Here is a 20,215-nt window from a genome sequence, read left to right as displayed (position 1 = left end):
CTGCTTGTAAAAGAAAAAGGGAAGGGGTGGCTGCGAGCAGCCGCCCGCCGCCCCGGGCTCCAGCTCCAATTCCGCATCCCACCTGCTCCCAGTCCTCCCGTGTCATCCGTGCTGCGACACTAACGCTCCTAGCTCTTGCATGTCCTCAATTCGCACAAGGGCCCCGGGTCCTCGAGCCCACCGTCTGTGGCATGCATACAGGCACGTCCCAGGCACCGTCCCGGTCACTCAGTCACCTCCCCCTCCGTCCCTAGCCCGCACGCGCAGGGCGTGCACAGTCGAAGAACCAGGCGGGTCCAAAAGAAAAAAAGGGACACGGCTACTCGAGGTTTTACGGGCGCACGTAGCTCAGGCCTCCGCGCCCTTGGGCTGGGACTGGGCAAACGGGAAGGAGGTGCCTCGGCTTCACCACGCCTCGGCCACGCCCGGTTTCCATAAATTGCGACTGCAGCCTCCCCCCAGCGCTCTCTGCTCCTCCTGTTCAACAGACAGCCGCGTTTTCTTGCGCAGTGCCAGGTAAAAGTAAAAACAGGCAGGCGCCACGAGGGCCTCAGGGACATTACAAAGGATATGCGGGCGCGTGAGGGCCCGGGGGTGCAGCTGCAGGATGAGGTCCGCTGGGTGGGCGTCGCAATGCAACAGTGGAGGGAGACGTGCAGAGACGGAGGGAAGGGATGGTGGCCAGGATACGAGGGGGGTGAGGAGAAGCGCGGGGGTGGGGGGGGGAGAGGGGAGGAGAAGACCGCATTTGAGCCCGGTCCCCTGATGCTCACCCTCATTTCCCAGAAGCCTCAACCCTGAGACACGATGGTGAAGATCGGAGTGAACGGGTAAGTTAAGGGTCTGCAGGTCTTGCCCTGACTGGGCCTCTGTGAGTGCTGGAGGGACGTGTGGGGGGGGGGGGGGGATGGTCGTACCCTTCCCCCAAGGAGAATTCAAGGTCAGAGTTCTGACCTGGCCGAGGTTCTCAGAGGGCCTCTTGTCCCCCACCCCTAGCTGTTGCGCGCCTCCTGTAACTCCGCCCCTGCGGGGACAAGTCGCTCGGGGCCTTCTCTACCCGCCCCAGATAAGCAGGAGAGTCCCCAGTTCTGGCTTTGGATCCATCTCTTGAGTCCCCTAGCTGGGGCTTCTTTCTTTCCTTTCGCGCCCCGCGGGGTCACGTGCTGGGGAGGAGCCCCTCCCCCAGCCCCCTTTGCCCCCACCTGGCCCCACAGCGTGGGGGATTCAGGAGGCACAGCTGCGCGCACACAGGCGCACGCAGCCGGGAGGGCTCCTTTGCGGTAACCTAGCCGCCATGTTGCAATCGGGAAGGAAATGAATGAACCACCGTTAGGTAACCTCGCCTACTTAGCTCTCCAGCCTTCCTCCTCAAATATGACTAATCCTCCTCCTCCTCTTGCCTCAGTGGGGTGGAGTCGCCTTTATCCGGTAAACCTGGTGAGGCAAGGCTTTCCTGGTGCTGCTCTCCCAGAGCTGGACCTCGGAGCCTGGTCACATTCACTCCAGACTAGACCATCCTTAACCGGCCATCCCGATTCCCCCTTGGAAGGGATGTTTTTCGTAGGTGATCCTCTAATGAATCAAAAACGTGGCTTTCTGGGGGTTCCTTTTTTTTTTCTGGGGTGGTGTGGTAGCTGTGGCTTAGTGCCATGCCAGGGTAGCTGAGTCATGGTAGTTAGAAATTTTCACCATAAAATGGCTCCTGTAGCAGCAGCCCCTCCACCCCGGCTCCTCTTGAAACGCCTTCCGTCGATGCCTAGAACTCACCGAACCCTAAAGACCAGGTTGTAAAGGTCACTGGGAGGATTAGATGTCCGGGGGAGCCTTGGGATCCCTGCCCTTCTCCCCGGTCCCATCTTCCAGAAACCAGATCCTGACTCTACCCTAATCTGGGGTTAAATATAGCACCTGACCTTTCTGCAGCTGGGGGCCTGGCTTCTGTGCTCCCACCTCCTTCCCTATACACACAAAAGTGTTGCTCCTACACCTGATTTCTGGAAGAAAACTACGAAGGGCAGGTGGCTTTGTAATTAGAACCCCCCCCCATCTCTCCCCAGGGTTTGAGGTTGAGAACAGCTAGTTTCCCCCATCACCTTCCCTTTTGTAGGAGGGACTTAGAGAAGGGGTGGGCTTTCCCTGCGCAGTTACCTTCTGACCTTTACTCTTGCCCTTTGAGCTCAATGTTGCTGAGTGTACAGGCCTTTGCTCCATAGTGGGTGTGGCCTGAAGCTGGGCAAAGTAGGAACAAGAATTCCCGGGGCACAGAGTGGGGGTGATGAATGCCATGTGTCAGGCATGTGCCTCGACTGTGGGTGGCAGTAGCAGTGCCCTGCACTGTCACTTGAAAGATTTCAGAGGACTAAGAGGTCAGGCAGGGCTTTGGGCCTAATCACTATTCGGACAGAATAGGAGCCTTCATTTTATGACCTTGCTGGAGGAAGATAAAGTAGACCTTTTTGGGACTTTCTGGTGGCAGGGATGGGCCGTCTGCCCCCTGAAAGTGTGAGTGGGCCACAGGCCACTTACACACCCAGGAGAATTCTCAGCGCCCTCCTTCTCACCTCTACCCCTCAGATTTGGCCGTATTGGGCGCCTGGTTACCAGGGCTGCCTTTTACTCTGGCAAAGTGGACGTTGTCGCCATCAATGACCCTTTCATTGACCTCAACTACATGGTGAGTGTGTGTGTTGCCTTCACGGCAGGTGTAGGAGGCAGAGGCTGGCTGATGAGCAGCAGTCCTTTGATGCCCTCGCTTGTCCCTCCAGGTCTACATGTTCCAGTATGATTCTACTCATGGCAAGTTCAAAGGCACAGTCAAGGCTGAGAATGGGAAGCTTGTCATCAATGGAAAGTCCATCTCCATCTTCCAGGAGTAAGTGGAAGGAGAGAAAGAAATTTGTCCTGGGGAGGTGCTGAGATGGGGTGACCACCTAGGGTACATGGTACTCGTGTCCTTGAACCTGGTCCTGTCTTCCCTTGCAGGCGAGATCCCGCCAACATCAAATGGGGTGATGCTGGTGCTGAGTATGTTGTGGAGTCCACTGGTGTCTTCACCACCATGGAGAAGGCTGGGGTGAGTGGCGAGGAGGCTGCAGGTGAAAGGAGCTGGGACAGCAAGAAGACAGGCAGGAAAGATGGACCCTGGGGTCTCTAACTCCTCTTCTGCTGCAGGCTCACTTGAAGGGTGGAGCCAAGAGGGTCATCATCTCTGCCCCTTCTGCGGATGCCCCCATGTTTGTGATGGGTGTGAACCAGGACAAGTATGACAACTCCATGAAGATTGTCAGGTGAGCATGGCAGAGGGAGCGAGGCGAGGTTGGCTGGTGCCACGGGGAGAGGGCCTGTTCGCCCCTGACCTGCCTCTCCCTTTTCTCAGCAATGCCTCCTGCACCACCAACTGCTTGGCCCCCCTGGCCAAGGTCATCCACGACAACTTTGGCATCGTGGAGGGACTCATGGTAAGGTGGGGAAAGTGACCAGAGCACACTCATTTCTCCCCCCTCCTCACAACACAGCCCTGGGCGGGGGGCGGGGGTGGCTGTGGAAAACATGGGTCCCTGCGGATTGGCTCAGGTCACGGCATCCCCTTTATTTCTTCCGGAGGTGGGGAGGGAGGTTGAAGGGCAGGCCATGAGCACTGTGCAGGGCCTTCACCCCGTCCTCCATGTCCCCAGACCACAGTCCACGCCATCACCGCCACCCAGAAGACCGTGGACGGGCCCTCTGGCAAGCTGTGGCGTGATGGCCGAGGGGCTGCCCAGAACATCATCCCTGCTTCCACTGGCGCTGCCAAGGCTGTGGGCAAGGTCATCCCTGAGCTGAACGGGTGAGGTTTTTTGCTGCATTTCCAGACACGGGTACCAGGGGAGCTGGGAGCTGGTGCTGACCCTGTTTCTCTGTCTGCAGGAAGCTCACTGGCATGGCTTTCCGTGTCCCCACCCCCAATGTGTCGGTTGTGGATCTGACCTGCCGCCTGGAGAAAGCTGTAAGTGTGGGTTGGAACACCTTTGGTGGCTGGGGGCTTGTCTCCGGTAGGATGGTGGCAATACCAGAACTTCAATAACCATGTTGATTTTACCTTGTTAGGCCAAATACGATGACATCAAGAAGGTAGTGAAGCAGGCGTCAGAGGGCCCCCTCAAGGGCATCCTGGGCTATACGGAGGACCAGGTACTGATGGGACAGGGAGCTTGGTGTCCACACAGCCCCACTGAGCAAGACTGGATTCTCACACCTGCCCTTCTCCTTTCCTCAGGTTGTCTCCTGTGACTTTAACAGTGACACCCACTCCTCCACTTTCGATGCCGGGGCTGGCATTGCCCTCAATGACCACTTCGTCAAGCTCATTTCCTGGTGTGTGGCTGCCCTGGGGGACAGTATTTAAACTGATGGGGGGGGTCTGGTGCCACCTGGTGGCTGGATCAGAAATATAACCCTAACTATGCATCCCCTTCCAGGTATGACAATGAATTTGGCTACAGCAACAGGGTGGTGGACCTTATGGTCCACATGGCCTCCAAGGAGTAAGAGCCCCATGGACCACCAGCCCCAGCGACAGGAAGAGACCCTCAGCTGCTGGGGAGTCCTTGCCCCAGATCGATCCCCCAACACACTGAGAATCTCCTGACCTCCAGTTTCCATCCTAGACCCCCTGAAGAGGGGAGGGGCTTAGGGAGCCCTGCCTTGTCATGCACCATCAATAAAGTTCACTGCACCCAGCCAACTCTGCTTTATCTTATTTCAGGGTTGAGGACAAAGGGGAAAGGAGCTGGGCTGGTACTAAGGTGAAACTGTTCTAGTTGAGATCCACAAAGGGCCTTGCTTGGCCCAGCCAGGCACAACCTTGGCGGTAGATTAGAGCCCACATAACCTGAAGCAGCCCTCACAAAGTGTGCCCCCACGTGCCAGCTCCCCAATGGGGGGGTTGCAGGAGGCAGCCCATCAATGTTTCCCTCCCTAAAAGTAAAGTCCTAAGAAAAAAATCTCAAACTCCCATGGGTTTAAAAAACAAAGACCAAAGCGTGTGTGTCCACACACCACTGGTGTGAAGAACAGCCATTCTTTGGCTCCCTCCCCCACCGCCCCGTCTCCAGGTGTTCCGTGTCCAGCAGGGACACTTAAAAGGGCCGGGCCTTTTTCTCTGCCGTCCAGCTATCAGGTGGGCTGCACACGGGCTTCGCACCTCACCTGGTGCGCAGTGAGCACCATTTAATCTGGGATGTGAGGGGGCAAGGAAGTGATGCACCTCGGCTTGGTGCCCACCACCTGGGTTGAGACGGGGCAAGTTCTACCTTCCTGGGCCTCACCTGGTACCTGATGTCTGTGAAATGAAGAGGAAATAGGGCACACCTCAGGATTGTGTAGCTGCCACCACAAAGTGTTTCAAAACAGTGACACAAAGTATTCAATAAATACTCGCCAGTTTCATTCTTGTTAAAGATTCCACCGCCCCCAGGCAGTTAAGCTGAGGTCTCGATCACATCTCCCCAGTCTCTCCAAGGTTCGCAAGTTCAGACATCTTTTTCAGCCTGCTGCTCTCAGTGTACAACAGACACAGAGGAGGCACATCTTCAGCTGACACTTGAAGAAACGGAGACCCTGAGCACACACCCAAGTAGCTTCGCCTTTTTCTGCGTTCCTCAGCGGCGACTGGGAGACGAGCTTCCGGCTCCCTCCGTGATACTGCACCCAGTCAGTCAGAAGCCACCTAGCCCAAGGCACTGAGGACCCTTCGGTGCATGGCATTTCCCCGAGGGAGGCGGCATCTCAGCCAGTCCTTACTGTCCACAGGCAGGTGACCGGAGCACTTGGACAACAGAGGGAGGACACAGCGCCCTGCCCAGTCCTGCTCCCCTCCACCTGCAGCACAGAGGGGCCTCTCCCGCTCGCCCACCGCCCACGCCGCACAGGCCGGTTAGCACCAGTTCAGAATCGGACGCGAGCTGGCTCTAGGCCACAGCAGGGCAAGGACGGTGTGACAATCACATCCCTCATTCGGTGGAGAGGTCACGGGGCCACGAGCACACTGGCAGCACTTTAAAGATGGGGAGTAGCAGACACCCGCGCGCGTGAAGGCGGGAGAGCCCCAGCTGGGAAGGGCAGGCCAAGCCTCGCTCCAGACACCACAAAACTGTGGAGAGGCCCAGGGAGGAGGCCCGAGGAAGGAGCAGCCCTGCCCCCAGCGGCCAGGCTTGGTACAGCAGGACAAAAGAAGCTCCCCTTCTGCGAACCCCCCATTCTGCTGAGGTGAAAGGTGCGTTCCCACCAGGGTGGGACCAGGGCAGGTCCCTATCTCATGGAGCTATCAGAGGAGACTTCCCGATCGGGGTCTTCGGTCTCGCTCGGCGGTGGCGGCGGCGGGTCGCTAAGCGGGACCGCAGTGAAAGCAGGAGACTTTCTAGAAAAAAACACCAGCTGTCACCTTGGGACACACAGGAGTCCTGATGAGGCAGGCAGCCCTCTCCCTTGGCCTTATTCTCTGGCGGGCAGGTGAATGACCTCTCAGGCAAGGGCAGGAGGACCATGGGGTGAGGGCAGTGCTGGCTGAAGGAGTGGGGAGGGAGAAGGAAACCTCCCCCTCCCCACACCAGTGGGGAGACGACCCCACCTTTATCTCTGGAGGCCTTTGGGAGGCTCAGAGTTCAGAAACATCTGGTCTCCGAGGAGACGCCAGCTGAGCCCAAGTGCCCTGATTCGAGGCCCCAGCTTTATGTCTATTTGAAGTACTTCCGTGATTTTTTTTTAATTTACTTTTTGTTGCAGTGCTGCTTCCCTGGTCAAATGCACAAATGGTGGCTCTGATTTTAGATAAAAATCTGCCCCCACACCCCTTCTGTTCCTTGTCAGTTTTTAGCTGCCTCTAACCAGAGGAACCACCGGAGCTGGTGGCATTGGGAGGTACAAGCTGTCCAGCCATGAATGCACACCCAGCTGGGCCACACGTACCAGGTGACGTCCAATGAGAGCCCCACATCCAGATGTGACTAGGTCACTGCAGGGGGGTCTCCAGGGCTTGCCGGCCACGGGGCTCTGGTCCACCGCTCCCTCATGAGCCCTTGAAGGAAGCAGGTGGGCGGCGCCCTACACTCCGGGGAGGCTCTTACCGGTCCCCAGACTGGGTGATGAGCCGGCGGCAGGTCTCCATCTGCACGTCCAGGCCCCGCTTCATGCTGCACATCTCCATGTACTCGTGCAGGTGCCGGTTCATGTCGTTCTTGGCCGTGGCCAGCTCCAGCTGTGGCGAGAACAGGGCCGGGCCGTCGAGTCAGCAGGGACCCTGCTCCCAGCCCCCAGGAGGAAAACACCCCCAGAGCACCGCTGGGCAGGGGGCCCAGGCAGCATGGCTGACGGCTCAGGTTTAAAAATAAATCAGAATACGGCGGAAGGCACTTGATACCCTATCATTCCTTCTGGCTTTCCTGGCAATCTTTGCCTAGAATAGTATCACAGAGGAATGCAAATGTCTCTGCCCCAGGCCTGCATTCTTTCAACAGGCTGGTGAGAGCATCCAGGAGAGGAATGCTCACAGGGGCAGGAGGGACAGGATGTTGTCCCGGAGCAGGGGCACTGTCTGCGCACGCGCTGCCCGGGGTCCCCACACGTCTGGCTCATCCCCCACACCCCGACAACACGGCACCCAGTCTGTGTCCCTCACTAAAGTGGGAACTCCTGCAGGCGCTGGCCACAGGCCCTGCTCATCGGCACATGTGCATGCCAGGCACCTGGACAGGAAACGGATTGTTAACTCTGAGGTATCTGCAAGACTCTCGGCATCAAGCAGGACACCTGTCTGCATGGTTGAAAGGGGCTTGATTCTCTTACCATCCATTTTCTCCTCGTTACTTCCCTTTCCCCCTGTCTCTGAAAGCCATTTCAGAGACTAACAGAAAGACCTCTTGCCATACTGAACGTCCTACTGGTTGGAAGACGTATCGCACTTTGGCACTGCTATGTGTGAAAAAATGCGGGCCTCAGAATCAGAGAAATATGGTCTCCCTCCCAGAGCCCACTTCTGCAAAAAAGGCTCTGAGGCAGAGCTGAGAGGCGGTGCAGGGGTGGTAAAGATCTGGGCTGAGACAATCTGCTGCCTCCCTTTGTTTTGGGTACAAAGGACAGGGGCCAGCAGCGAAGGCAGAGTGAAGCCGCGAGGAGGTGATGTGCTTGACTGCCTGAGAGCAAAGAGAAACTTATTCAGGGCAGGAAACTAGCCATGAATAATCTGAACTGGACAGAGGAAACCACCCATAACGAATCTGACCTGGACAGGCAGAGGATGGGAACTTGGAGGCAGAAGTGGGTCACAGGGCAGATAAAAGAGACGGTCAGGACACCGACACGTGAGAGAGAGGGTGGCCTGGGTGCGTGCGGCTGGAGCGGCAGCCTCGGTTCCAGAGCCGGGATTCCGGCTGGGCCGCCACAGCAGCGAGTCAGAGGAGCGTGACGTGCCTCCTGTTCAGTCTAGGAAGCAAACGTGACGCCACCTGTGCCCCAACTTCTCCACCTCGGGAGAGTCGGGGTAGAGGGGGCTGCTTCTGGAGCCCATCACTCAGCAGGACAAGGAAGAATATATCCTAGCACAAAATACAGGGGTGAGGCACTGAGACGAAGAAATATGGCCCAAATGAAAGAACAGATCAAAACTCCAGAAAAAACCCTGACTGGTGTGGCTCAGTGGATTGAGCAGCAGCCTGTGAACCAAAGGGTCACTGGTTCGATTCCCAGTCTAGGGCACGTGCCTGGGTTGTGGGCCAGGTCCCCAGGGAGGAACATGTGAGAGATAACCACATGTTGATATTTCTCTCCCTTTCTTCCTCCTTCTAAAAATAAGTAAATAAAATCTTTTAAAAATAAAATAATAATAATAAGATTTTAAAAATTAAAAAACTCCAGAAAAAGAGCTAAGTGAAAAGGAGATAGACAACCTATCTGATGCAGAGTTCAAAACACCGGTGATCAGGATGCTCACAGAACTGATGGAGTACGGTCACAAAATGAAGGAAGAAGTGAAGGCTATACAAAGTGAAATAAAGGAAAATCTACAGAGAACCAACAGCGACAGGAAGGAAACTGGGTCTCAAATCAACAGTTTGGAGCAGAAGGAAGAAATAAACATTCAACCAGAACAGAATGAAGAAACAAGAATTCAAAAAAACGAGAAGCTGAGAAACCTCTAGAATAACTTTAAACATTCCAACATCCGAATCACGGGGATGCCAGAGGGAGAAAAAGGAAGAGCAAGAAACTGAAAACTTATTTGAACAAATAATGAAGGAAAATTTCCCCAATCTGGTTGAAGGAAATAGACTTCCAGGAAGTCCAAGAAGCTTAGAGTCCCAAAGAAATTGGATCCAAGAAGAAATACACCAAGATATATCATAATTAAGTTACCCAAAATTAAAGATAAGGAGAGAATCTTAAAAGCAGCAAGAGAAAAGGAGATAGTTACCTACAAAGGAGTTCCCATTAGACTGTCAGCTGATTTCTCAAAAGAGACCTTACAGGTAAGAAGGGGCTGGAAAGAAGTATTTGAAGTCATGAAAGGCAAAGACCTACATCCAAGATGACTCTACCCAGCAAAGCTTTCATTTAGAATGGAAGGGCAGGTAAAGTACTTCCCAGATAAGGTCAAGTTAAAGGAGTTCATCATCACCAAACCCTTATTATATGAAATGTTAAAGGGACTTATCTAAGAAAAAGAAGATCAAAACTATGAACAGTAAAATGACAACAAGCTCACAACTATCAACAACTGAACCTAAAAACAAAAACGAACTAAGCAAACAACTAGAACAGGAACAGAATCACAGAAATGGAGATCACATGGAGGATTATCAGTGGGGACAGGGAGGAGGAGAATGGGGGAAAAGGTACAGGGGATAAGAAGCATAAATGGTAGGTACGAAATAGGGAGGGGGAGGTCAGGAACAGTATGGGAAATGGAGAAGCCAAGGAATTTACATGTACGACCCATGGACATGAACCAAGGGGAGGGTGAAACAGAGGAGGGTTGGGCGCGGGGTGGGGATACAGGGCAGAGAAGGAGAAAAGGATAAAGAGGAGAAAAATACTGGGACAACTGTAATAGCATAATCAATAAAATATACTTAAAAAAATGAAAGCAAGCTCCTCTGCTTCCCTTTGCCTAATAAAAGATATCTCAGATAAAAAATAAATAAATACAGGGGTGGGCAAAAGTAGGTTTACAGTGGTTTATATGGAAAATGATACAATAATTAATAAGTAATAACACAAGAATAAACTCTGCTCCATGTTCTCACGACTATAAACCCACTTCTGTCCACCCCTGCACATTCCGTCACCCGTACATATTCCATCACAGCGGAAGGCTAGGACCACCACCAGTCGTCTCTACACGTCTGCTCGTGCCCCCAAATTCACGCAGTTCACGCAGAGACGAGCACACATGACAACGGAGACAGCCACAAGCACCCACACGGGAGCCCCAGCCTCCCTGGGTAAGTGGGACAGGAGACGGGTAAGGCTGGGCATACACGGAGAGAGGGAAGGAGGTGGGGAGCGAGAATTCTTTCCCACCCTCTACCCTGGGCCTTGGCTTGACCATCCAATAATGGGACATGCTCCTTGCCTCCATCCAAGTGACCCTGAGGGACCAAAGGTCACAGAGACAAAAGGACCTGGGGTGGCCCGGATGGATCACCAGGAGCAACTGAGCCACCAAAGCCACCGTGTCCACTCTCCCAACATCCTCTCAGTGTCATTCTGCTGGGACCGAAGAGGGATCGGATGGCTGACAAACAACCTTAAAAAGCATGTTTCCACTTAGGACTTTCTCTTCCTTCTTTTCACATCATGTTTTACCTATTTTTTTATAATAGTATCATTTTTAAAATTTGTATTGCTTTTTAGAAACAGAGGAAGGGAGAGAACAAGAAACACCAATTTGCTGTCCTACTTATTTACCCATTCACTGGTTGTTTCTTTTTTTAAATATATAATCTTTATTATATTCTTCCCATTACCATTTAGTCCCCCTATACGCCCCCTCCCCTGGTTATTTCTTTCATGTGCCTTGACTGGGGATCAAACCCACAACCTTGGCTTATCAGGATGACGCTCTACCCAACTGAGCTGCTCAGCCAGGGCTCACGTCATGTTTTAAACTAAGCCCCTCTTGTCCCAGGGCAGAACCAGGCAGAGATGCAGCCTCACATCACGACTCCACGGCCCCTGCCTGGCTGAAGGTACAGTGAAAACATCAAACCTTAAATCCACCATTGGAAAGAGGGAGGTGAGTCAGGGAAGGCGGGAGAAAAGGAGAGAGGAGGAGAGAGAAGGCAGTGCCACAGGTGGACGTGGGAAAGAGGTCAGTTCTAGTTCTCCCTTCCCGGCTCCTCAGCTAGCAGCATAAATCTACCTGTGCCTGTACAACTTGGCATTTGTCTGCCTGGGCAAAAACCAAAAGCAGGTTTTGCTTAGGTGAACAGGAGCATTTGACGTGGGGGAGCAGCGAGAGCATCGACATGCCACGTGGACTTGAACAGAGGCTGAGAATTACGGAAGTCCGCCTCTCACCCCCAAGGCAGGGTGCTCAGCAGAGGGCCCCCTCCCAAGGACCACCTCCAAGTCCTTCCCCACCCGCCCCCGCAGGTCCCTCCATCCAGGGTGCCACAAATCCTTCCTGAAGCCCCTAACAGCCTACAGTTGAAGTTGAAGCACCAGCACCACTTGCCATCTCTAGAAGGTTCCTCAAGACTAGGAGCTAAGAACAGAAATTCTGCCCTGCCTGGTGTGGCTCAGTGGGTTGGGCATTGTCCTGCAAACCGAAAGGTTGCTGGTTCGATTCCAGTCAGGGCACATGCCTGGGTTTTGAGCCAGATCCCCAGTTGGGGGCGTGCAAGAGGCAATTGATAGGTGTTTCACTCGCACATCAATGTTCAAAGGCTGAGCGGAAGAAGAAATAAAGTTCAAGTCCACCTCTGAGTGGCCTTGCTATAGCACTGACAATAATGATGATAACAATGATGACGACTGTCAGATGGTATGCTTACACTTACTATGAGACAGAGACTGCCCTGAGCTCCATGGGTGCTATTTCATTCCCTCTTCAAACAGCTCTGTGAGGGAGTTATTGAGACTCCCATGCCCAGGCTCATAAAGGATAAGAAGCACATGGAAAGTCAGAGTAGTAATTAGGTGACAGAGCTGAGAAGCAGACCCACATCCGTCTGCCTCCCTCCAGAGCCTGAGATCTTAAGAACCCACCGGAGGGACGACCGCTGGGTGACCACCCCTCCCCATCAAAGGAAGGGGGGCCCTGGAGTCTAGGGTCCGTCTGCAGGATGGGGCCTCTCCACCTGCGGCCCCCCGGGAACCATGTCCTCAGCTTCCTCTCACCCATACCTCTATCTGGTCGATGGTTTCCTGGTATTCCTTCTCCCGGGTTTTGAACAGGGACTCGGTGTCTTTAATCACCTTCTCCAAACTATCTTCCTGCTGCTGGAGTAGAAAGAGAAGCAAGGATTGGGGGAGAGGGCCAGGGAAGGGATGGGATGGGGACATTCCACGGGGCCAAGGAGGGGGAGAGAGAGAGAGACAGAAAGTTGTATTAAAGGAAATCAAAGAAAGAAAAGAAAAGGGACAAAGAGGAAAGGGAGAAGCAGGTGAAGGATGATGGCCACAGAGGGAAAGCAGAGCAGGGAGGCAGCGAGGGGAGGCAAGGGGAGGGAATGGGCAGTGAGCTGGAGAGGCAGAGCCTGGGGCCCCGAGGCCGGGAGGGGCGGTTACCTCTCCCTGGGCCTCTGCAGCTGCCATGGCATAGCCTGAGAAATCCTCCCAAAGCAGCAGGGTCTCCTCAGTTTCCTCCCAAGTCAGGCTGTCACAGTCGTCCTCAAAATCATACTCCCTCCTAGAGACAGGGAGCCCGGGTGTCAGGGAGGGCGGGGCCTGCCTCCGGGCAGAGGGGACTGGTGTGGGGTGGGAGCTCCGGCCTCTGGGGGCGCTGCTGGGGTTGGGCCTGCGGGACTCACAGCTGGTTGAGCATACGCTGCATCTCCTCGTTGATGCTGAGGGCCGCGCTCTCCTCCTCATCCCCATCGGGCTGGCGGGGCCCGTCACTCTCCGACAGGGAGGGATCCTCCTCGACGGCAGCCTTGCGCTCCCGCTTCCGCCCCCCCATGGTTGGGACCTTAATGGGAGACAAGTGCAGAGACTACAGAGACGAGGCCGGGTGCATGAGGAGAAAGGGCGGCGGGCGGTGGGCCGGGAGGGAGGAGAAGCGGGAACCAGCAGAAGGGAGGGGCGGGCAGAGAGAGAAGACACAGTTACGATGACAGGAACGGAACCCCGGAGCTGCCGAGGGACAGGCAGTCAGACACAGATGGGGGGCGGCTGCAGACAGAGAGGGAAGAACAGGAAGACACACAGAAAACAAAGCCGTGGGGCGAGGGGAGCAGTGGCCTGCTGCGGCCACGTGAAGATGTGCAGGACGGCTAACGAAGATTTTTTTTTCCCCTAAAGAAGGTCTTTCTAATGAAATGACTGAACAAAAAAGAAAGCTTCAGGTTGCAAGGAGGGCGCACGGTGGTCACGAAGGAGAGCCTGAGTCGCGCGCCCAGGTCTGGGGAGCCAGAAGGAGGAGGGCAGGAAGAAGTGAGGCAGAGAGGAAAAAGGGGGGAACAGCAAGGAAAGGAGAGAAGGGGGAGAGATCTGCGCTGAAAAGCCCAGCAGGTCAGAACCGACGGCCGAGGCCTGGGTGGTTCAGAAACAGGCACTGGGACATTAATAAGCTTGCGTGAGAGCAAAACTAACCAGTTTCTTCTGTGGAGAAAGCCAGAGAAGGTGAGAGGAAGAGAGAGGAGAGGAAGCAGACAGAGGAGAGAGGGGGGAGAGACGGGTTAGAGACAGCTTCCGAAACTTCTCTTCAGAGGCCCCTCCTGGCCCCCCAGCTAGTCCCACTGAGGGCCCCTGGGTGCCACGGGAGTCCCCCCCGAGGAGGAAGACGGGCTCTGGTGGCAGGCCAGTGACGACGGAAGGTTCTTCGCCTGCCCCAACCCTCCTGAGGTGCTCGGGCAGGGGCCAATGCGGGCTGGGGGCCGGCCGACACCTGCCCTCCGCCCTCACCTGGAACATCTGGATCATGCCCTCACAGTTGCGCTGCTGAGCCACGTCGCAGAGTTTGGCGGTGATGTCAATGCGGCGGCAAATGTCCATGTCCACCTTCATGGCCTTCTCCTGGATCTTTGTGTCCAGCTCTGTCAGGTTCTGTCCGGGGGACGGGGAGCAGTAAGGGGGCACCCCACACTCCACATAAGGGTCCATAGGCCCTGGCAAGATCCTCCTCATCCTTCTGGTCACCACCGCTTCCCCCATGAAGCTGCCGCCTACTCCTCCAAGCAGCACGTGTCCCTCCGGGGTGCCCTCCCCACAGCACCCCGCTCATATGCCGGGCTGCTCACGCAGCCGGCTCCCTGGCCCCGTGGGGAGCCCCTGCAGGGCATGGCCCAGTGCCTCTGACAGGGGGGGGTACCCCTTGGAACTTACACTCCCAGAGAGAGACAGAGACTACTGGGTTACTGGAGTGGAGAGCGTAGTGTAACAAGGACAACAATAGCTAACACTTATTTAGCACTAAGTATGTGCCAGCACCGTCCTCAGCACGTTAGGATCTTCAAAATCATCCTGCCAAGTACACGCCTTCACTATTTCATTCCCCAGGAGCGCATGGGGCGGAGCGGTTGAGGAATCCGCCCAGGGCCACTCCGCTGGGAGGGGCGGGGCCGGGACCAGCGTTCCTCACTGTCTGCTGAACAGCCCCAGTGAGGATGGAGGTATGCTGCCTCTCCAGCTCAAGGGACCTGTCTTCCTTCTTTTTCTCCTTAACTAGAGGGTGGCAAAGGAAAAAAAAAACAAAAACAAAAAAAAAAACGGAAGCACAGCCAAGGAGGGGGAGGGGTGGTAGACAGGAAATCAGCAGGCCACACCTACCAAGGCCTGCTCTGCCTGGTTTGGGGCAGCCCGCTGCGGGCAGCCTGCACGTAAGCCCTCGGGGGAAGAGTGTGAGGGGCGCGCTGGTGGCACTCACGTTGCTCATAAGCCCTTTGAAGACCACTAGCTCAGCTTTCAACTGCTCCACCTTCATCGCCAGCTCCTCTTGGCAGGCGTCAGCCTCCTGGGCTTCCTACAGCCAAGCAGAAAACCCTGACATTAGTGGCGCTGCCACTGCGGGAGGAAGACAAGACAAGGAGGGACAAGGAGCCAGCTCCAGGACTGAGCGGGGACAGGGAGGACTGAGGGAAGCCCAGGCAGCGGGGCGCCCTCACCTCCTGGAGCTCATTCACTCGCTCTTGCAGCTGCACCCGCACCGTGTACTCCTCTTCCCACCTGGCAGACACGGGAAGAAGGGAAAGAGCATAGGTGCAGAGTCCTTGCCTACGGCTAACACTCCCCGCTCCCCCACCTGTCTGGCTCAGGCCTCAGCCTCTGGGTCTGGCTCCCTGCACAGGGAGGAGCTGTGGACAGGAATGCCTGGGCGGCTGCAGCTGTCGGGTGGCTCTATGCTTCCTGGCCAGTGCTGAGCTCACCAGCTGCCTTCCCGGAACCTCCAGGCCTCAACCAGCAATTATATTTAAGAGGACTGCAGCTGCTCCGGTCCTTTACGGTGCCCAATTCAGGCCCCGGCCCCAGCAGCTGCCTGGCTGGCCTCGTCCCCCACGTCCTGCCCACACCGGACCACCCAGCCCAGTCCCCCACCTTCAGTGGCACAGATCCGGTCTCCCGCCTGCTGCCTGCATTAGAGCAGAGCTCCTCTAGCCTGCCGCCCTGCCTCGTGTGGTGCCATTTAACCCTGTAAAAGCAGCTGCAGGACACGTATCGCATCAACAGAGTTGCTAGAGAGCTGGGAGGAGACACTCAAAGTCCACCCTCACAGGCTCCAGAAACTGCCCACCCAGAGACCCCACTAAGTGAGCCAGAGAGGTGATAGTACAAAGCAGGAGCCTGGGACGACTAAGCACCCAAACCCAGGGGGAAAGGGAAACCAGAGTATGAAAAGGTTCCTTGTGAATTGGGGAGTGAGAGCCAGAGGTGGCATCTCCCGGGATGCAGAATTTGGAGACCAAGCCCACGAGCAGGCTAACAACACTCCGGGCCACAGGCGGGGTCTCTGTCCCATGGTCGGCTCCTCACACAGGGCACTCCACGGCATGCCAGGGCATGGTCTGGTACATCACAGAGATGGAAGGCTATCTGGGGGGGTGTGCAATACTGCACCCTACAAGGTTGGCTGGAACAGTGAAACTTCTCAAATCCCACTCATACGGCCTACCACATTTTGCTACATCCTGGAAAGCTTCCTCCAGTCTGAGAAAGGAGGGGAACTGCACCAAGAAAGAAACTTCAGTATCAAAAAGGTGGTTAGGGAGTAGCAAAGAGGACAGCAAGAAAATGAAAACCCAAGGGGACAGATTCTGTGGACGCAGGATTCCATCCTCCCTTCCCTTTCCCTCCACCTTTTTTCCCATCTCGCCCCCACACCTTTCCCTGGCTCTCCCTCCAGTCTCCTCTCTCCTGGCTCTCCTGTCCCTCACTCACATCCGCACTGCGGTATTCCTAAGAATAACTCCTCTACATCACCGAGGCTGCCCCTCCCAGTTGGGCAGCGAGGAGGCAGCCAGCCGGGCCACCACCCCGATGGCTCATCACACAGCCCAGGGCCAAGCTTTCCTGGCTCCCTGCCCGCCCCTCCCTGCTGCCCCATGTCCTTCTCCTTTTCTCTGGCCTTCCCATTCAGACTATCAGGGCCAGTGATGGGCCCCACTGGCATCAAGTTATACATTTTCTTATGCAAGATCATTATCTTTCCAGGCCTTGTTTTCTTCATCTACAACGTGAAGGCTTGAGATGTGGTACCTTCGTGTCCCTGGAGCCCATGGGTCCCTCGAGGAAGAAGGCAAGACTGAAAGGGGACAATAACCCTGGACACGATGTATCAGGAAGGGCAGGAAGCATTGCTTGACAGTATAACCAACAAATTCAGGTAGAAACTTAAAGAATGAAATTATGTCAGGATTAAGATTAATAAAATCTTACAGGGTAAAAAAAGCATGAAAAGACATCATCTGGAAGCTCACTGGAATTCTATTTGCACTCCAGTCAGACTTGCCCACAAATAGGTTCATTTTGACCTCTGTTCAAATCTGGTCTCACTGAGGACATTCTCTTAACATGTAGGGTTTTAGCAATTTCTGTGTATTCTACATTTACCAGCCACCTCTCTTCCAAATAAACTGTATCCTTGAGTAAAGTGAGGAAGTGGAGGCCTTTCCTATGTGGGAAAAACTGAGGCCAGGAAGGAGAACCACCCAAGGTCACACAAGGAAGGGGAACTGAAAACAGAACCCAGGAGGCCTCAGCTCCTTCCCAGCTCAGTGCTCAGGCTGGGCCCAGGCCTTCCGGGCTGCAGACAGGAGCTACAGGGCTGCTGCTCCAAAGGGAGCAGAATGAGGGCGGGGGACCCAGTGTGGAAGGATGAGCGACTGCCAGTGTCACGTACCATCCAACCCAAGCGTACCATCCGACCCAAGCTGCGGGGCCCTCTGCACAGCAGTGTGCTGCAGCGGGATGAGCTCATCAGTCCCCAAGGAGTAACTCTTTGCTGCCCTGGACAGCTGGGCCAAGGACAAACACTCTTCCAGTTAAAAAAAAAAAATGGCCCCAAGAACAGCAGTTGCTCCTGTGGTTATGAACGTACTCCAGAGTTGTCCATGTTCCACTGCTAACTGTGCAAATTAACTCCGACTGGGGGTGGGGCTGGGTGGCAGCTGAACGGTGATTTCGGGATAACCAGGATTCCCAAAGATACTCATGACATGGACTACGCCTAGGGAAGCCGGAATGCGGACAGAATGTAACCTCAGAAAACCTGCTGATATGTGACCTGCTAGACTCTGGCAGGTTACAGATACCTGAAGGTCATCCTAGACGCCAGCAGTCGCTTCCCAGAACATTCAGCCAATCCCCACCAGACAAATCTCGGCTATACTGAGCTGCAAGGGTAATTCCCAGGCCTGCCCACAAGAGGTCAGAGTAGCGAATTAAGAGGTTAAACCTGAAAGCCCCCAGGGCAAAGCCTCCCTCCAACCTGCCTTCTTCCTCTTGGACCAAGGCATCCAGTACGGAGTCTGCAGAGTGCTGGCTGTGCCCTGCTCGTGTCCTAACAGCCTGCTGACCAACCCTATAAGGCATCCACTTGGTCTGCAGCCGGCACGCCAGCACTGCATCCTTCACGGGGCCTTCTGTGCTGCCACAAAAATCTGAATCTGCATCCTCAGCATGCACTGAGCCTGTCCCCCAGCTGCCTCCTACTCACAGGGTGTGTCCCCATTTCCAACTTTCTCCTACTGCCCCCCCATCCCCCCTGCTCCAACCACAAGGCCTCCACCCTTGGCTCTTTGCACCTTCACATATTCCCCCCTCCCATTGGCCCTACGATAACTACCAGGCCCTTCCCCAAATCCCTAGGGAATTCCCTTTAGTCTTTCTTTTCCCATGTTTTTGGCCTACTCCAAGCAATGCCCTGCAGTCCCAAGAGCCCCTCATTTGAAACTAGAGTGGATACCCGGCTTCCATCCACAACATTGCTTTGGAAAGCTCTACACAGCAGCAGGATCACCAGCCCACATGCAGCCCTCTCTCACCACTCCCTTCTAATTTCAGTTAAAATTCCCCAGTTAAAGCTGTTCGCTTGCCTTTTGCTTCTGATCAGCAGGTGGAGCTTATATCACAAAACTGCCTGAGGACTGAGACAGGTGGGGATACCAGGCAATCCAGATGTGACCCTTGCCCCTTTCACACCTCACAAAACCCAGTTACACTTTCATCCAAACACTGAAGCCTACATGAGACAGAAAGACAAGCCAGAGGAAAGCTGTGAATGGCCCACAGTATTCCACTGCCAGTCTCTTTCCCGTCACGGGTCTGACTTCTGCATTTTCTGTTGATTCCATCTTGCAGGATCCAATTCCATTATTGCACTTCCGAGCTCCTCCTTACACAGCAAGAACTTTGTTTCTCCCTGATTCTTGGGCCCCAGCTGCCCTCCTCTCCACACCTTGTCATGGCCCTGAGTGTGGCGGGACACTGAGCCATGTCCCCACTTGCCCGTTCCCTATCCCTACCTCCGCTTGTATTCGTCCCGCTCACGCTTCACCTTGGCCAGCACGTTGTAGAGAGCGCGGATCTCGGGGGTGATGGTGTCGATCTGGACGCCCACCCCGTCAGGGTGCACCCACGACAGGCCAGGCCCCTGCACCAGCATGGGCTCCAGTCCCGGCCCCAGCCGGCGGGCGTGAGAGAAGGACCAGATGGTGCCAGGCATGAAGCGGGCCGACGAGGAGAAGGCGGCGGAGGTGGAGGAGAAGGCGGAGGAGGTGGAGGTGGAGGTGGAGGTGGAGGGCGACGAGTGGCAAGCGGCGGAGGGCGCAAGGGGGCCAGCTGGCGAGCGCGCGGGCGAGCCCAGCACGCGTGCCGATGGGGTGCAGACGGCGGCCGGCCGGGCGCCCAGCGGGAGCCCCAGGGGCCGGATGGGGCTGATGAAGCCGGTCTGCACAGCCTGGTCACGGCGAGCCAGGCCCCGCCGGCCCTGCTTACCCTCCTCCAGCGCCTGCTGCAGCTGCTTCTCCAGCAGCCGGTTACGGCGCTCCAGCTCATGCACCTTGGCGAGGAAGCAGCGGAAGCGGAGGTTCAGGGTCTTGAGCACATTGATGTTGGAGCCCAGGTCGTTGCGGAGGGCCATGGCGGCGGGGGGCGCCGGAGCCGGCCCAGGTGGTGAGTAAGTGGGACCGGGAGGGGCGAGTGGCGACGACACGTCCCCTGCACTGGCGAAGTGGTCACCTCCCAGGGGTTCCCCCAGCGGCCCAGCCAGGCCCTGCTGCTCCTGCTGTAGGAGGAAGAGGTTGGGGCCGAATAACGGATTCATGGCTGCGCCTTCTGCTGGGAGATGGAGACCGGTGCAGGAGCAGGGATGCAGGGCGGGCGAGAAGAACCAATGAAGCGCCCGGGGGACTCGGGAGAACCAATCAAACAGCTCGACAAAACGGGCAGAGGTCAGCGGGGCGGGGGAGGGCACAGAGGAAGCCAATGAATGGCTCGATTTAAGGCTGCCAACTGGACTTTTCCGGGTCTGGGGTAGAATCCTGAGCTAAGTGGAGCCCCAGTCAGCTCTTCTGAGTGGGTCGGA

General features: G+C 55.7%; 2 protein-coding genes across 12 annotated transcripts; one reads left to right on the top strand and one right to left on the bottom strand.

The window, feature by feature from the left end:
- Window positions 1–338: 338 nt before the first annotated feature.
- Window positions 339–4,723, top strand: GAPDH (glyceraldehyde-3-phosphate dehydrogenase). 2 transcript variants are annotated; one of them, XM_028531857.1, is made up of 12 exons: window positions 339–516; window positions 787–830; window positions 2,575–2,674; window positions 2,766–2,872; window positions 2,983–3,073; window positions 3,172–3,287; window positions 3,377–3,458; window positions 3,675–3,826; window positions 3,907–3,985; window positions 4,087–4,170; window positions 4,256–4,353; window positions 4,458–4,723. In XM_028531857.1, the coding sequence occupies exons 2-12, from the start codon at window positions 808–810 to the stop codon at window positions 4,525–4,527; spliced, it is 1,002 nt and encodes a 333-aa protein (XP_028387658.1). In that variant the 5' UTR covers window positions 339–516; window positions 787–807; the 3' UTR covers window positions 4,528–4,723. The 2 variants fall into 2 exon arrangements, with proteins under 2 accessions (XP_028387658.1, XP_035873248.1); XM_036017355.1 differs by having other exon boundaries at window positions 459–532.
- A 680-nt stretch (window positions 4,724–5,403) lies between these two features.
- On the bottom strand, window positions 5,404–20,013 carry IFFO1 (intermediate filament family orphan 1). Of its 10 annotated transcripts, none has more exons than XM_036017335.1 (10): window positions 19,155–20,013; window positions 15,300–15,360; window positions 15,062–15,157; window positions 14,101–14,241; window positions 13,789–13,797; window positions 13,008–13,189; window positions 12,766–12,886; window positions 12,382–12,474; window positions 7,104–7,234; window positions 5,404–6,397 (listed from the first exon to the last, which is right to left on the bottom strand). In XM_036017335.1, the coding sequence occupies exons 1-10, from the start codon at window positions 19,952–19,954 to the stop codon at window positions 6,289–6,291; spliced, it is 1,743 nt and encodes a 580-aa protein (XP_035873228.1). In that variant the 5' UTR covers window positions 19,955–20,013; the 3' UTR covers window positions 5,404–6,288. The 10 variants fall into 10 exon arrangements, with proteins under 10 accessions (XP_035873228.1, XP_028389198.1, XP_028389199.1 ...); XM_028533397.2 differs by having other exon boundaries at window positions 13,008–13,165; XM_028533398.2 differs by having other exon boundaries at window positions 13,008–13,165; window positions 13,789–13,794.
- Between the last annotated feature and the right edge of the window lie 202 nt (window positions 20,014–20,215).

Source organism: Phyllostomus discolor, chromosome 2 (genome assembly GCF_004126475.2).
Source record: "Phyllostomus discolor isolate MPI-MPIP mPhyDis1 chromosome 2, mPhyDis1.pri.v3, whole genome shotgun sequence".
Classification (NCBI taxonomy): domain Eukaryota; kingdom Metazoa; phylum Chordata; class Mammalia; order Chiroptera; family Phyllostomidae; genus Phyllostomus; species Phyllostomus discolor.
This window is presented reverse-complemented; position numbering and strand designations above follow the sequence as displayed.

Coding starts and splice junctions, on each gene's coding strand:
- GAPDH (XM_028531857.1), top strand. CDS start 808: ATGGTGAAGATCGGAGTGAACGG. Junction 831..2,574: donor GTGAAGATCGGAGTGAACGG/GTAAGTTAAGGG, acceptor TCTACCCCTCAG/ATTTGGCCGTATTGGGCGCC. Junction 4,171..4,255: donor TGGGCTATACGGAGGACCAG/GTACTGATGGGA, acceptor TCCTTTCCTCAG/GTTGTCTCCTGTGACTTTAA.
- IFFO1 (XM_028533395.2), bottom strand. CDS start 19,954: ATGAATCCGTTATTCGGCCCCAACCTCTTCCTCCTACAGCAGGAGCAG. Junction 12,887..13,007: donor CAGCGTATGCTCAACCAGCT/GTGAGTCCCGCA, acceptor CCCTGTCTCTAG/GAGGGAGTATGATTTTGAGG. Junction 6,398..7,103: donor ATCACCCAGTCTGGGGACCG/GTAAGAGCCTCC, acceptor GTTTTTTTCTAG/AAAGTCTCCTGCTTTCACTG.